The 14561-nt window shown below is 43.6% G+C and overlaps 1 protein-coding gene across 2 annotated transcripts in view; it reads right to left on the bottom strand.

Annotated features, from left to right (window-relative positions):
* The window catches only part of LOC121443619 (fibrillin-2), a 196653-nt gene that overhangs the window by 16599 nt on the left and 165493 nt on the right, over positions 1–14561 (bottom strand). For both annotated transcript variants that reach the window (XM_041645440.1, XM_041645441.1), the window contains exons 51-57: positions 14154–14219; positions 13758–13883; positions 13099–13218; positions 11994–12116; positions 11401–11532; positions 1785–1910; positions 358–564 (exon numbers count right to left, since the gene is read on the bottom strand). In XM_041645440.1, the coding sequence (XP_041501374.1) occupies positions 358–564; positions 1785–1910; positions 11401–11532; positions 11994–12116; positions 13099–13218; positions 13758–13883; positions 14154–14219 (900 nt within the window). The remainder of the gene's footprint in view (positions 1–357; positions 565–1784; positions 1911–11400; positions 11533–11993; positions 12117–13098; positions 13219–13757; positions 13884–14153; positions 14220–14561) is intronic.

Raw genomic sequence — 14561 nt, 5'->3', positions numbered from 1 at the left:
CAGAGTTTAAGAGATCTCTTCCTACACCAAATCTATGGGAGACTTTATCGCCCTCACTTGTCAGATGAGGAGAGGGAAGCACAGAACTAGGCTAAAAGTAAATGATGTCCTAAAGAACATGGCACAAACTTCTCCGATCCCAAAGGTCATGGCGGCTGGTAACCTCCTAACAACCTTTGCCTTGTTGAAAGAAATGTTGGCCTCCTGTGTGTAGGCAGGGATTCATCCTATTTTCTGGATCCTTCCATACCAGTAGGTTTCATAATGAAGATCATTTTTGCACACTTCTTTTAAACTAATGTGGGTGTATAAAATTCACTGGTCTGATACAGTGCCCCAAGTCCCTCATCACACTACCTCTCCCATCAGTGGCATATCCCGGGCCATGAGGACAAATCTTTTTGTACTGGGCGGTTCCAGGAAGCGGACACAGCTCACACTGGTGGCCCCAGCCTCGTCCACCGTCACAGCAGCATTCTGACTTTGTGACCAGATTGCGGCTACTGGAGGCCATTTGGCACATTGTCTGCAGGACTTCTGCGAAGCACAGGCCCTGCCGGTTGTCTGGAAGAGACACAAGCAAGACATGAGTCAAGGTCAGGAGCTGACAGCCTGGTTTTCAGTGGACGATCATCCTCTCCTCAGCCACAACTTTCAACCCTGAGAGTACTCATTTTGTGCCAACAGTCTACACTTGGTGATTGTAAAGTTGTGTTGACACTGCACCCCCATGGTACTTATACTAAAAAAGATGATCAAACTTGGCAAAAGTTCTACAACATGTACTCTTTTCAATTCAACGAAAGAACATCACATATATGTATTTTCTTTATCTAAAAGTAATGACAGGTAGGGGTTGTAAAATATATTCAAGGCTATGTTATGAGCGTGGCGCTTATTCCACTATTTTCTGGTGTTTTCTACAGCAAAAGGACTCAGTACATTATAGATAGTATACTAATATAAGTAAAAGGGTTTCTTCTTCAGTATGGCTTCATAAGCCAAGTGTGCCAGTGAAACTGTCGTCTGAACAGAAAACAGTATTCTTTGTAGAGTATCTTTACTGTTTCCTCAAAGACTTAGCAGGGAATGTCTAGAATGGAGACAACAGGAACTAAAATACATTGTCTTAAGTACAAAAACCTCCCTAGGGTTGGACGTAGCCAGTTGCTGCCCCTCTGACGTTTGGCCCCATCAAGCCCCTAGCCAGTTGATCGCTCTTCCTTATCTGGTTCCTACAAGCTCGACCACGCCCTCCTTTTCCAGCTGCCCTCGTTAACTGCAAACGGTTACAGCATCGCACATATTTCAGCCTTGGCTTAGTGTGATGTCGTGCCCATGAGGTCTAGGTTTTCCACGAGAAAATATTTCTGAAAACATTTTCTCTGGACGGTAATATAAAAATTAATCTCTGCTGCATTTTTGCAATGTGGCGCTTGCTTTGCATTGATAATGTGAGGGCAGAGCTTACCTCACACTGCAAATATTTTCTTTGGGAATTAAGTCATTTCCTCGTGTAAGTCTTACTAAAGTCACATTTTCCACAGAGCTTCATTAATCTTAATTTTGGAAAGACCATTTCAGGTTGTTATTTACATTACATATGCAGGCATGGCAGAGGCATAGAAATATATCATCTTAACAGACGCATACCTATGGGGAGAGGCATGTAGAGTACTGTGCTTATGAGGGCCAATGGACAAGAGTACATGCGTGGAGCTGTTCTCTGATGACATCATAAACATGTTCTGCTTACCAAGGAAAATATTCATAGATCCGCTTACCAAGGCATTCAGTGCCTGAGGAACTTGACTGGAAGCCTTCATTGCACTCACATCGGTAGCTCCCAATGATGTTAATACAACGCCCATTTTCACAGATGCCTGGCTTGGTCCTGCATTCATTTTCATCTTCACAGAAAAAGAAAAAGAAAACCAATATGAGCAATGAGCAGCATGTAAAGCCATAGTTTCCTAATTTTCGTCCAGTGGTTACATCTCATTGAAAGCTCCTTGACAAAATACCAATAAGATGGGATAGGTCACATCCCAAATGACTGAGGCCTATGACTATGGCACCCAGCATGCCTCATCCACCCAGGTAGTTCCTGCCCCTGTAGAAGAGGAATGGAGTTCTTGTAGAATCGCAACAGTAAGGACAGCCTTTCCCCAAGATGCCCCACCAGCAGAGGAAGAAAGCGGTGGAGAAGGACTAAAGTCTGCAGGTAGAGAGATGGCATCTAGAGATGGTACTAACCAGGGATGAAAGCTTGTTGAGTGAACCCCCAGGGCCAACTGCGGCCTCTGAGGGCAGGTAACAGGACAGAGAAATCAGGGAGTAGTGCTCTTTGGCTTGGTGATAAATGAATAAGTAAAAACAAAACAAAACAAAAACCCAAACAAAACAAAACAAAACAAAACCCCAAACTTATTTATAAAAATTCCCAATATCATTACTGGGTTTGCATGACATTTTGTAAAATGTATTTGATGATTTCTCAAAGCTGTTTTCAACATAAGGGACTTCATGACAACTTTATCGTTTTGGTAAGTCCCTCCTTCTCTTTTACACATTTTAGTTTTTTGGCCCTGAGTTTTCTGACATATTTTTCCTGCATTCTTTTTTATTAGCATTTGCCTTGAATATCTTTCCCATCTCTTTCTTTTCAAGCCATCAACTCACCCTTTGATTTAGGTTTCTTACAAAAAGCGTTTAACCGAACTTAAAAAGAATTGTAAAAATGCATTCATCTTTCATCTAGCAATTGAAACCATTCATACTTATGATTTCATTCTTACCTGCCACTTCATATGTCTTAAATTATTCCATATTTACTATGCTGTTGCTCCATTCTCTTAACTATCAAATCCATCTAATTTTTTATGTTTTCCTTGCATCTCCAGTCCAGGTTTGAAAATTACCATGTTTTTTTCACTCTTCTAGCAACAGCCTTTAAATGATTTCAAAATGTTCCTTTAATGAATTTCCTACCAGAGCCAAGGAGAACTTTTTATCTTTTCCACACCATATATTGAATCTGGTGCCCTGTGCACGCTAGGTAAATGTTCTACACTGCTCTATTCTAGGCCCCTTTATATTTGGAGACAAAGTATATTCCCAAATTGTCCACACTGGCTTAACCTGGCTGTCGTCTAGGGTGGATCTGAATTTGCCATCCTCTTGCCTCAGCCTCCTGAGGTCTGTCCCAATAGCGGGATCTGTTCCAAAGTTTATAGCCAGTACATTGTATTCTGGTTGGACTGCTAAGTTACTACACATATGCTATGATTGTCTCTTGGATTAGATTATAGAGCTGGCTAACTAGTTTAGAAAGGGCTTGTGGATATGAAATAAATTCCAAAACAGATGTTTGACAATGCCTTATTTTGATTGTTCTTAAATCCCATTGTGTTCAAAATTTTAGATCAAGATTATTTTCCTTTGAACATTGTGAAAATAGTGGGCTATTTTCTTTTGCCTAGCATTTTTGTTCATTGGAATGGAACCTAGTTTTCTTTTCTGGAAGTAATGAATATTTTTGTTTTGTTTTTAGTGTGTTCTAAAACTCACAATGATGAGACTTCCTCTAGATAGTCAGTTTTAGGGGAAACATTGTTATTATGAATAATTCGAAAGTACTTACAAAATGATGATCTGAATTATGAAGTATGAATTTTCTAGTTTGCTGTTTCTACAATCTGAGAGCTCAGGCCTGGCACCCTAGATCTGACCTTTTCTCTTATCTCTCTCTCATTTCTCTCTTCTCTCTCTCTCTCTCTCTCTCTCTCTCTCTCTCTCTCACATACACACACACACACACACACACACACACACACACACACACACGGGGTTTTGAGACAGGGTTTCTCTGTGTAGCCCTGCCTGTCCTAGAATTCGCTGTGTAGACCAGGCTGACCTTGAACTCATATGTCTGCCTGTTTCTGCTCCTCCCACCCCCAATGCTGAGATTAAAGGTGTGCACCACCTTTAATGTATTTATAATTTAATGATAGGACTTAATTTCTTCAGTAAAGCGTCTGATGGATGCCCCACCTAGCCTAAGCTCTGGCACTTGAATGACCAGTTGACGTGCCTCAGGCTCTACCACTGATACCTTGCTTTACTGCCACTGGCAATGAGAATTTAAAAGGGGATGGGGGAGATGAATTCCCATGGCTGCTGACTGCTAACATCTGTAGCTTTTAGAGGGTTGTCTTAGTATGGTGCTACACCACCCGCAACACCTTGATTCCCAGCCTCCACCATCTCCCCTTGGACAATCTCTGCACACCGGAACCACCAACTGTTGCCGTTTCCATGCCCACTGCTCTCCCTGTGCCCACTCCCTCTTCCTCCTCTGTGTCTAACCCACAGCGGGGTCACCAAAAGGAGAATGACGCCCCAGACAGGTCTTGTTTCATTCATGGGCCTGGGCAGCGTGGAATTTGGACTTCTATGGACCATGCCAGGACAGCCCCTGCCGTGTCTATGCAGCCGTGGTACTGAGAGGTATCTGCGACTGTCCTGCTGGGGACTTCCCTCACTTTCAGCTCTGTTCCCTTTCCCACAAGATGAGGCCTCTTTGTTGTCCACCAAGGTCAGCACTTTGTTTTGCCTTCCAAGATCTTACAGTTCTCCCTTCTCGGAAAATCACACCCTGGTCTACATTCGCCAGTAACATCTACCTGTTGGAGGAGGAGGCCACTTGTTTGTCCCTGCCACCCAGAACGGAAATAATCACACAGAAGCCATATTAATTAAATAACTGCTTGGCCCATTAACTCTAGCTTCTTACTGGCTAACTCTTATGTCTTAATTTAACCCATCTCCATTAATCTGTGCATCACCATGAGGTTATGGTCTACCAGCAAATTTCAGAGCGTCTGTTTCTTGGAGGCGGCTCCAAGGCTTCTTCCTTACTCTGCCTCCTATCTCCCAGCATTCAGCTTAGTTTTCCCTGCCTGTGGTCCCCTATAGCTCGGCTACAGGCCCAAAGCAGTTCCTTTATTAACCAATGGAAATCACAATATACAAAGGGAAATGCCACATCATCTACCTTACAAACCCAAACCAGAATGGAACACTTCTCAGTCACACATGACAGCTCCAGTTACTGTCACATCTCCTCATTCTCCTTGAGGGATGAAACTTGAAAGAAGGATAAGAAGGACCTATGATTGTCTGCCTCACTTCTGCCCCTCTGATTCTGGGCTTTACTGGCCTGCTCTGTCTCTCTCCAGTGACATTTCCTGGAAGGCCACCAAATCCAACCGCCATGTTGCTGCCTGTATCTTACTCTTCCAATCCATAACACCTCGAAAAAGGGACTCCCCAACTTCCTCCCCCATGACCACTTCTCCACATTCTCAAGACAGCACACCATCCCACAGGGAGGTCACTCTGTTTCCATTTCCATGGGTTTTCAGAGCTCAGCTGCTGCTGCTTCTCTTCTCTAAGATCTGCTTCCCGGTGTGCATGTCAGTTCCATGATCATTTCAACAGTAAGTATGCCATCAATTTATACCTCTGCCTCATGAGTGTTTGCATGTGTTATAATACCAGTGGGATATGAGACACACCCAGCACAGCCCACAGTCGTTTGTGCACCTAACCACATTGGCTCTTTCTAGTCTTTCCCACAGAAGTAATGTCTTTCCCATAGTACATAATGTTACAAAAGTAACATTATCCAATCAGTCCATTTCAGTAAAAATCCTTCTCATCTTTTACGTCTCTTTTCCTTTATTTCTCTTGTCAGGCGTCCATCAGCAATCCTGGATGTTGATTAGTTTATCATGTATTCTAGATCTGTCCACGCAACCGTGGCCCCAACCTGGATGATTTTTAATAGCCACCTAAATGACGTCACTACTTCTGCTTCTTCCCCCTTAAAACGCACTGCTTAACAAGGCAGCCAGAGTGCTCTAAAAAAGGCCAATTAGAGGATACCAATGTTAGCATTTAATTGAAATTTTACCATCGGCTTAGCTCTGTCCTAAATGAGCCATGACAACAATCCCCATGAGGTAAGTGGCCTCACGATTGCTAGAGGAATCTGAGACACAGTTAATCCAGTTTACCCAAGGTTACAGGCCAGCCAATGGCTTACAGCTAGGTTCTTCACATTCAGGGCACATCCCCAGCCTTACTAATAAACCGTTTTGCCTTGAGGCTTTCTCCACAAAGCCAGAGTCTCCACGGTGTCTGCACTGCTTTGGCCTCCTTCCGGTCTCCCTCTGTGCCACACTCGGGCACAGACCCCACTGACTCTGCTCTTCCTTGCTGCCACAGGTCTACATTGTTAGTGACACTTCTTTGTTTTCCATTCTATGTTACAGTTCCCGTCACTCCAGTAAACCCTGAGGCGCAGTCTACAGTATCTCCTACCCAATCACAAAACCTTCCTTTCCTTAAAGAGCTAATTAACCTTATCTGACATTACCAGGTTCATTTGTTTCTTTATTTGTTCAAGCCTGTTTTTCCCAAGCCAGGGAGAAAGTGAGGGATTTGTCCTCAGAAGGAGCTGGTTTACTCTGTGCTGCCAGCACCACAAACATGGTGAATGCTTCATAAATATAATTAAACTAATGGATGACTCTTGTGTAAGTAAGGGTTTTCATGAGGCACTGGGCTCTTTGTGATGGAGATTTCCGTCTTTTTCCTAAGAATTTCTCCAAAATACTCAAATCTACCCCAGTACTTTTTATTTGCTTAGAGTAGAGGTTGAGGTTGCTTAGGTTTCTTTCTTTCTTTCTTTCTTTCTTTCTTTCTTTCTTTCTTTCTTTCTTTTTTTGTCCTGGAACTTTCTCTGTAGATCAAGCTGGCCTTGATTTGAGCTCACAGAGATCCACCTGCCTCTGCTTCCCAAGTGTTAGGATTGAAGGCGAGCACTATCACACTCGGCTAGCTTTCCTTTTTAAAAGGGATTTTATTTAAAAACTTACTATGGATACCTGTCTTCCACTTGATCATTTTATTGGTCCATTCTATATCCATATTTTTATTTGTGTTTTCTGCCATTTCTGTTTTATGAGTTCACACACACACACACACACACACACACACACACACACACGTGTGTGTGTGTGTGTGCCGGTGCACCTGGCACCTGGAGGTTACCATGAGTTCCTTCCTCTTTGTGCCCCACTCTAGTTTTTGAGGCAGGGTCTCTCACTAAACCTGGCTTTCACCATCCTGACTAGTCCAGTTAGTCAACAAGGCCCGAGAGCCCCGCCCCCACCCCTCTAGTTCTGGTCCTGATGCTTGCACAACGAGCACATCATCTCCACCAACGGGGCCATCGCCCCAGTCCCCCCATTTCTACTCTGTGACTTCCAAAGTGATTTTAAAGTCCTGTGGCAGGTGCATTTCCTCTGAACTTGGCTAGATTATCGTTATATCGTCTTTCCCCCCTGTATTTCAATAGTTTTAAACCATTTTGGTTTTTTATTTAACAGCGTTTCTCACATATTATTGAAGTGATTTTTCTAAATCATTTTCTCTTTCCCATTGTCTTGAGTTTATTTCTTATCTTCCTGTCTTTTCCCTACTCTGTACACACGAGTTGAATTTTGGGTAAATAGTTCAGCCTTGAATAGTTTTCTGCAGTTTAACTTTATTTGCCGAAAAAGCAGCCTAGCAGGTCCCTAAGGGAAAGCAGGCATAATTTACGGTCTCAATTCATATATTTCTTTATGAACATCTTCAATGAATCTGTCATGCTTTCTGTCCCTGGGGCACTGTACTGAGTCAGACGATCTTTCCGGTCTGAGACACAAAGTTCAGGAAGTCACTCTCTAGTGACTGCTCTGTCCCTCTGCTTTTGGCCTTGACTCCAGGAATCTTCCCATCTAGACAAGCCTGTCAATAATGAAACAGCATGGTGCCAGGCTCTCTCTCACATCTGCCATTCCAGAGACTGCAGAGTCCATCCAGGCCTCCACAAAAAGACTCCCACGTCTCTGACTCACCGTGCTCCTCATCTTCTAATCAAACTTGAAAACTGAGCTGGCTGGCTGAAGTCAGGAAGGAGAGCCTGCCTCTTAACACCGGTGTGGTGGCTGACACCTCACAGTGCTCAAAGGCAGCCTTCACAGTCTGTTGTGACTGGGTCTTCCTTGAAGTCCAGACAGCCCAGCATTCACCTCTACCCATTACATTTCTAGAATCCCCAACCTTGAGAAGGACGCGCCTTTATCCCATCATTAGAAAAATAAACTGCCTTCTCCTAAATTACTATCTTAGACTCTTATGAGTCCGTTTTTAATCAAATCTAATGATCTCGGTATATTTTTTTTCTATTTATTAGATTTTGGCATCTGTGAATTGTTCAAGAAATGATTCTTTTATTATAATGCACTCAGAATCAAGTTTCTACCTCTGGTTAATTTTACAGGTTTTGTTTTTACCCCCTATGTCCTGCATAACATCCTTAGCTTGCCATGTTTTATATTTTTATTACAATTGACTTTTTTTTTCAGAAATTTTCTTGGACCCCGAAGTCACACATGTACATTTCTCAATTTTCAAATGACTTTAGTTTCCATTCTAAATTCTGCAACTACTTTTAATGGTTATAATATTTTGTTATTTGTTGGGATTTCCAGTTATGAAATCATACTGCCTGCATCAAATGAAGTTTTTCCCCACAGTGTTTCTGTGGCGGTCCAAAGAGGCTTTGCATACGTTTCCACTACCAGTGTCCTGCAATGAAGAGCTGAGTACCTGACAAACCTCAAAACCAACTTCCTACTCCATAGCCCAGGCTGCCTTTGAACACGTGGTCCCAAGTGCTGGTGTCACAAGCTTGAGCCACTAAGCTGGGTCTTGGGGCTTACATCTTTTATTGCGTATTTTAAACAATAAAAAAGACAGATACAAAATGCTACCCATCAACAAGGTCATACCATACTTGACTAGAGGAGATGTCATCCTTCTCATCCTCCACCAGTCACACACCATAACAAAAATGAGGGACGAAGAATTCAACCTTTTTCGGAGCTCCCCAGCTCATCTCTAACAGTTCTAACGAGACGCTTCCTCCTGCTGTCTACCTTTGTCCCCAGGAAACCGACAGATAAATGCACTGGCTTTATAATGAGCGTCTGCTAATTATAAACAATGAAAAAGTTCCATGTAAATAAAGCCGAACATATTTCTGAGTACTCTAGCCAGATAAAATTAGACTAAGCACGTACATTCCGTTTTAAAACAAAAGAGAAAGTGTCTCAAGTGCAGTAACCAGGATGGTTCTTTCCTTCCTTCCCCATGTTAGGATTCTGCCCTGGGCTAGATTTGAGGAACTTTCTTTTTTTGACTGAGGAGCCTAGGTTAGTCCCCTGAATTGACAGGTCTTGGATGAATAGTGATTTTGAAACGACCGGGGTGTAACTGATCTCTTAATGTAGGACTTAAAAACAAAACAAGCAAACACAAACCCTAACTTTCATTAGATAAAGTTTGTTAGTTACAAGACACTGCAAGCTGCAATGTGGACACTGCACGCCCCCTCAGGGCGGACATGCTAAAGGGTCTCCACCATGTGGTATTAGCAGGAGGTGGTAAGACACTGAGGAGGTGGGGGCATAACAAGGGGTGCCAGGGTCACTGCAGACTTGTCCCCTGTGGGGACTATAGGACCCCAGCCCCTGCTTTATTTCTTTGGCCTTTCAGTGACCTGGAGGAGTGCTTTTCCTCTTGTGATGTGATTCCTGGATCTAAGTTCAAAGCATGGGCCCTCGGTCATGGACCAGACTCTACAGCTAGGAACCAAAGCACCATTTTCTCTTGGTCATGGTCTAGACTCTACAGCTAGGAACCAAAGCACCATTTTCTCTTGGTCATGGTCTAGACTCTACAGCTATGAACAAAGCTCTGCTTTCTCTCTGTCATGGACCAGACTCTACAGCTAGGAACAAAGCGCCGCTTTCTCTTATACTCTAAGTCACATATTCTGTCGCAGTGACAGACAGAGGAGAACACGTTAAATCTATGCAGAACTTAGCAGGGCGCTGCATCTTTAAGATTTATACTATGTATCTGATTTAGGAATTAATTTTTGTCCAAGATCAAAATTTTTAGATGAAGTCACTCTAGATTAGAAGCCTTTAATTTAAATACCTTTTATGGGGGTGGGTAATTCCTGCTGCGAATCACGATTTCTCTTTTTTAAAACTTATCCTACATATTCGCTTGCTTGTGCTACCAACAGAAAACATAACCCTTTAGATTTCCTATAAAACGACATGTTATCTTATATGGCTTTGCTCCGTATGTTCACGGTTATTTCTCTGTCAGTATATACATACATTTATCACACTCATTTTAGCAGCTATGTATTTTCTGGCATGAATATTCCACAACAGATTTATCTATGTATTCATAATGTACACTTTGGTGGTTTTGTCCATTTATATTTTGCTAGTACAAATAGCACGATATTATATGTCCTGTATTTCTTTCCCTAGGGAAGCTTCCTTTTTTTTATTTTTAAAATGAACTTTACTGAGGTACAATTTGCATGCCATAAAATTTGTAAGCATACGATCCAATGGTTTTTGGTCAATTACAGGCCTCATAACTGTCACCACAATGCAGTCTCATAACGTTTCTGTCCCCTAAAGGCACCCGTGCCCATTTGCAGCCTCTGTCTGGTGTAGCTTTGAGATGCAGACAACAGCCTGTAGATTCATTTTTAAGAAACCTTATTCTTTACTTTGGTATTCTTTTTGCAGAAACAGGAAAGTATTAATAATTATTGTTTCTCCAAAAATACCTCCATGTCCCTAGGTAGTGGAGGTTGGTAAGTTAAACAGTCCCAGTCTTAGGGAGGAGAAAGCGCATGTAGTGGCTGTAGTGGCTGCGGTGGCTCGGGTGGCAGACAGCACTTTAGGAAAGAAGGACACACGAAATGACTCTGGTAGTTGGGACATGCTCGCACGAGGCACATGCCATGAAATCATAGCTCCATCACCTACCCCTTTAACCATGAATGCACTGAGACTCAGACAAGACGAGTCATGGCAGACAAGGTGCTAAGCCTGCTGGACTGCCCCTGAACTGCTCTTCTCACTCACGGGAGGACACAAAGGTGGGACTAGTAACCTCGAAGCTTTCATTTTTCTGTACGAGTAGAGGTATTCCCCGGATGTTTCCTACACTTCAGCGTTTGATGTTTCAGACTCACAGAGGCTAACGAACAACAAATGCCCACAATTCCCAGCTGTGTGGATCACCACTGCGGTCTAGAGTCCCATGTGTCGCCCTGGACCCTGAGAAGATGGAGAGGGCCTTGGCACAGCCTGGAAAAGCGCTGGCTTATGTTTAGCTCCTCTGGGAGCAGTGTTAGTTCTGGCTTGGAGCAAGAGCACTGCTCAACCAGAGACCGTCCTTGGGGCTTACCTACACAGCCCTCTCCATCGGGCCTGCGGGTCATGCCAGGGGGGCAGATGCACATGAAGGTGCCAATCAGATTCTTACACATCATGCCTCGAGATTCACAGTCGTGCAGCCCTTCGGCACATTCATCCAGATCTAGAAGACATTTATTAAGATATGTATCGAAAGGAGAAAAAAAAGTAACAACAGCACATCGTGTTTAGCGGGCTGTACGTTAGTTATTTTCAGTCATTATTTCTGGTCTTCTGACCCACGTCAAGCTATCATTCGGTGTGACAGAGGAAGGCGCCTAGTCTCCTGAACAGCTGGCTCTTGTCCAGATGTGTAGCACTCTCAGGACTGGTCCTTACAGTAAGTCAGGGAAGGGTGACCTCCTCTTAAGTTAAGAGTCCAGGAGTACTACAACAGCAGGATGGGATGCTCAGGCCGGCCCATCCATAGGCTTTTAAATGTCCTGTTATCTAGGTGGGAAAACCTACAGCAAAGCTGCCACGCTTCTTTCTGTAAAGCCCTGGGAGAAAACTGCTCAGACGAAGACAAAGGTCAAAGTACAATCCATCCCAATGGCGCAAGTCAAGTTGCGGCTCTTGTCTTACCTTTACACATCTTTTGGTCTTCCCTGAGGGCGTAGCCAACTGGGCACGTGCATTCGTAAGACCCGAAAGTGTTCATGCAGCGGAAGGCGCAGAGCAGTGGGTTCTGGGCACACTCGTTGATATCTGATTAAGGAAGTAGGCATGCACTCAGCACGAGGCTCTTCCTTGTAGCCCCACCCCCAATCATCTCTTTAAAGAAACACCAGTGTGTTTGCTGGTAAACCATATAGGAAGCAGAAGGTAATAAAACTCTCACTTCTGGTATATAAAATATAGTACCTGGGCAACCCCTCCTCCAGTGAGTTAACAGCCATATGCTGGAAGAACCCCAAAGGCTCCCTGGAGTCTTAGTGATGGGTAAAAACTCAAGCTAAGAACCCACAGGAACTAACGTTAATTATGTTGGCTGCCCTCCCTGTCTCTTCCCTTCTCCAAATCTAACCTGCAGGTGACCAGTATCCTAACAGGGGCAGTCTGAGAGTTAAATGTCAACTTCTTAATATCCTGTCCAGGGGACACAACCTTGAGGCCGCCATGGTGCTTAAGAGTGAATGAGATTCTGGAAAGGAGTGCCAGAAAAGAAAAGTGCTATCCTTTCTTCCTTTCCACGTTTGCAGCCTAGGCTGTTGACTGTGCTGTGCGTGTATGGGACAAAACTCAAGGAAGCTAGCTTCTAGGTTCCAAGGGTGGACCTGAAATCTGAGCCTTCACAGGCCAATCCAGGCTGCCTTTGGGTCTACAAAACTCAAATCTTCTAAGATCAAAGCATCAACATTCCTCAAAGGAGTGTAACCCTGCCCAGAATGTATCATTCTCAGTATTCTGAGTACAAATTAAAAGTTAACCTATACAATGAAAGTCATGAAAATGTAACCAACTCTTAAAGAAAGGAGAAAATAACAGATGCCAGTGACCGAGCCACTCTGGGGCTGCGGTCAGGAGACAAATGTGTAGCTGCTGAGGGAGCTGGATGAGGCGAAGGACAATGTACTGGTGAAGAGTATAAACAGCAGAATAACACAGTGGCTATAGGTGGATATAAGTTCCTAAAACACATTCTATACATCAAAGGAAGACAACGCAATCTCAAGACAGTATGACTTGCCTTCGCAGTTCATCATGGGCCCCGGCTCAAAGCCTTCATTGCAATTGCATTCAAAACTTCCAATCACGTTGGTGCATGTGCCATTCCCACAGGGATTGCCGATTGAACACTCGTCAGTGTCTGCAAGGCAACGCAAGGTGTGTAGAGTTTCGCACACATTTCAGGGATGTGAAAAAAGCACAGTGAACCCCCCTTCCTGCCACAGCGCCTCCCCCTTGGCCTTGACCAGCCTTTATGTGTGCAGAGGTCAAGGTGCACTGCTTCAAGAGGATGTGGGAAAAGACATAACATCAAATGAACAATACTCCTAGTTAGGCTTTTGTCAATTAAAAGAAGTGTGTTTTTTTTTCTTATTTGTTAGTCTTTCATGCCTTTAAGGATCAAACCCAGGTCTTGCGCATGCAAGGCAAATCTATCATTGGACTATATCTCAAGGCCTTAAGAGTTTGTGTATTTGGTTAAAGGCAGAGATACTGGGAAACTCAATTGTCTAATGAGTCAATCTGTGTGGGAAAATGCAGAAGTGAAGTTTCTACTATTAGGTCATCTTGGTTTTCTAAATCTTACCACTACCACCACCAAGGCTACCCGGGGGTCCCTGGGCTAACAGGAGAATAAAAGAGGGCATTCACAGTGCATCAACCAGAGGCAATACTCACCCACACACCGGACTCCAGTGTAATCCAGGTTGTAGCCCATTGGACACTCACAACGGAAAGAGCCATCGGTGTTGATGCACTGCCCATTTGAGCAAATGCCTGGGCTCTCAAGACACTCATTGACATCTAAAATATAAAACTGCCCATGAACTTCTTCATAAGAAAAGATGTGCTAATATAGCTGTATCTACTAAACACATATCTAACATGAATGGTACATAAATATTTTTTCTTTTTACTAGAAAAACAGACATTTCACATATGATACATGCATATGATAAATGGTTCACAAACTATTAATACATACTTTAAATATGATACACTATAGGACATACTAAAACTAGCATGATTTATAAAATGGAAAATCCACCCAGGTTAAAATGTGCCAGAGCTCACCTTCTCGTGTGTCGTGAAGACTAGGGACTGTCCCGTGGCCGTATGGACACAGATCCTGGAATGCAACTACAGAGAAACAGGTTCTCCATCACTAGAGTGCTTCATTTTAAAAACTAATTAACACTGTACAATCCATGTTTAGCAAGAGCATTTCTTCCTCTCTCTCTTCCTTTCCCTCCCTCCCTTCCTTCCTTCCTCCCTCCCTCCCTCCCTCCCTCCCTTCCTCCCTCCCTCCCTCCCTTCCTTCCATCCTTTCTTCCTTCCTTCCTTCCTTCCTTCTTTCCTTTGACTCACCCCGCCCCCTGCCTGAGTCTGAAAGTTGCTACATAGACCAAGCAGTCTTGACCTGCTGTCTGTCTCCCGCATGCTGGGAGTAAAGGCGCACACCACTGCACCTGGCCATGGTTT

The sequence above is a fragment of the Microtus oregoni genome, unplaced genomic scaffold (genome assembly GCF_018167655.1).
Source record: "Microtus oregoni isolate MIOR12 unplaced genomic scaffold, Mior012 000110F_ref0000174, whole genome shotgun sequence".
NCBI lineage: Eukaryota > Metazoa > Chordata > Mammalia > Rodentia > Cricetidae > Microtus > Microtus oregoni.
This window is presented reverse-complemented; position numbering and strand designations above follow the sequence as displayed.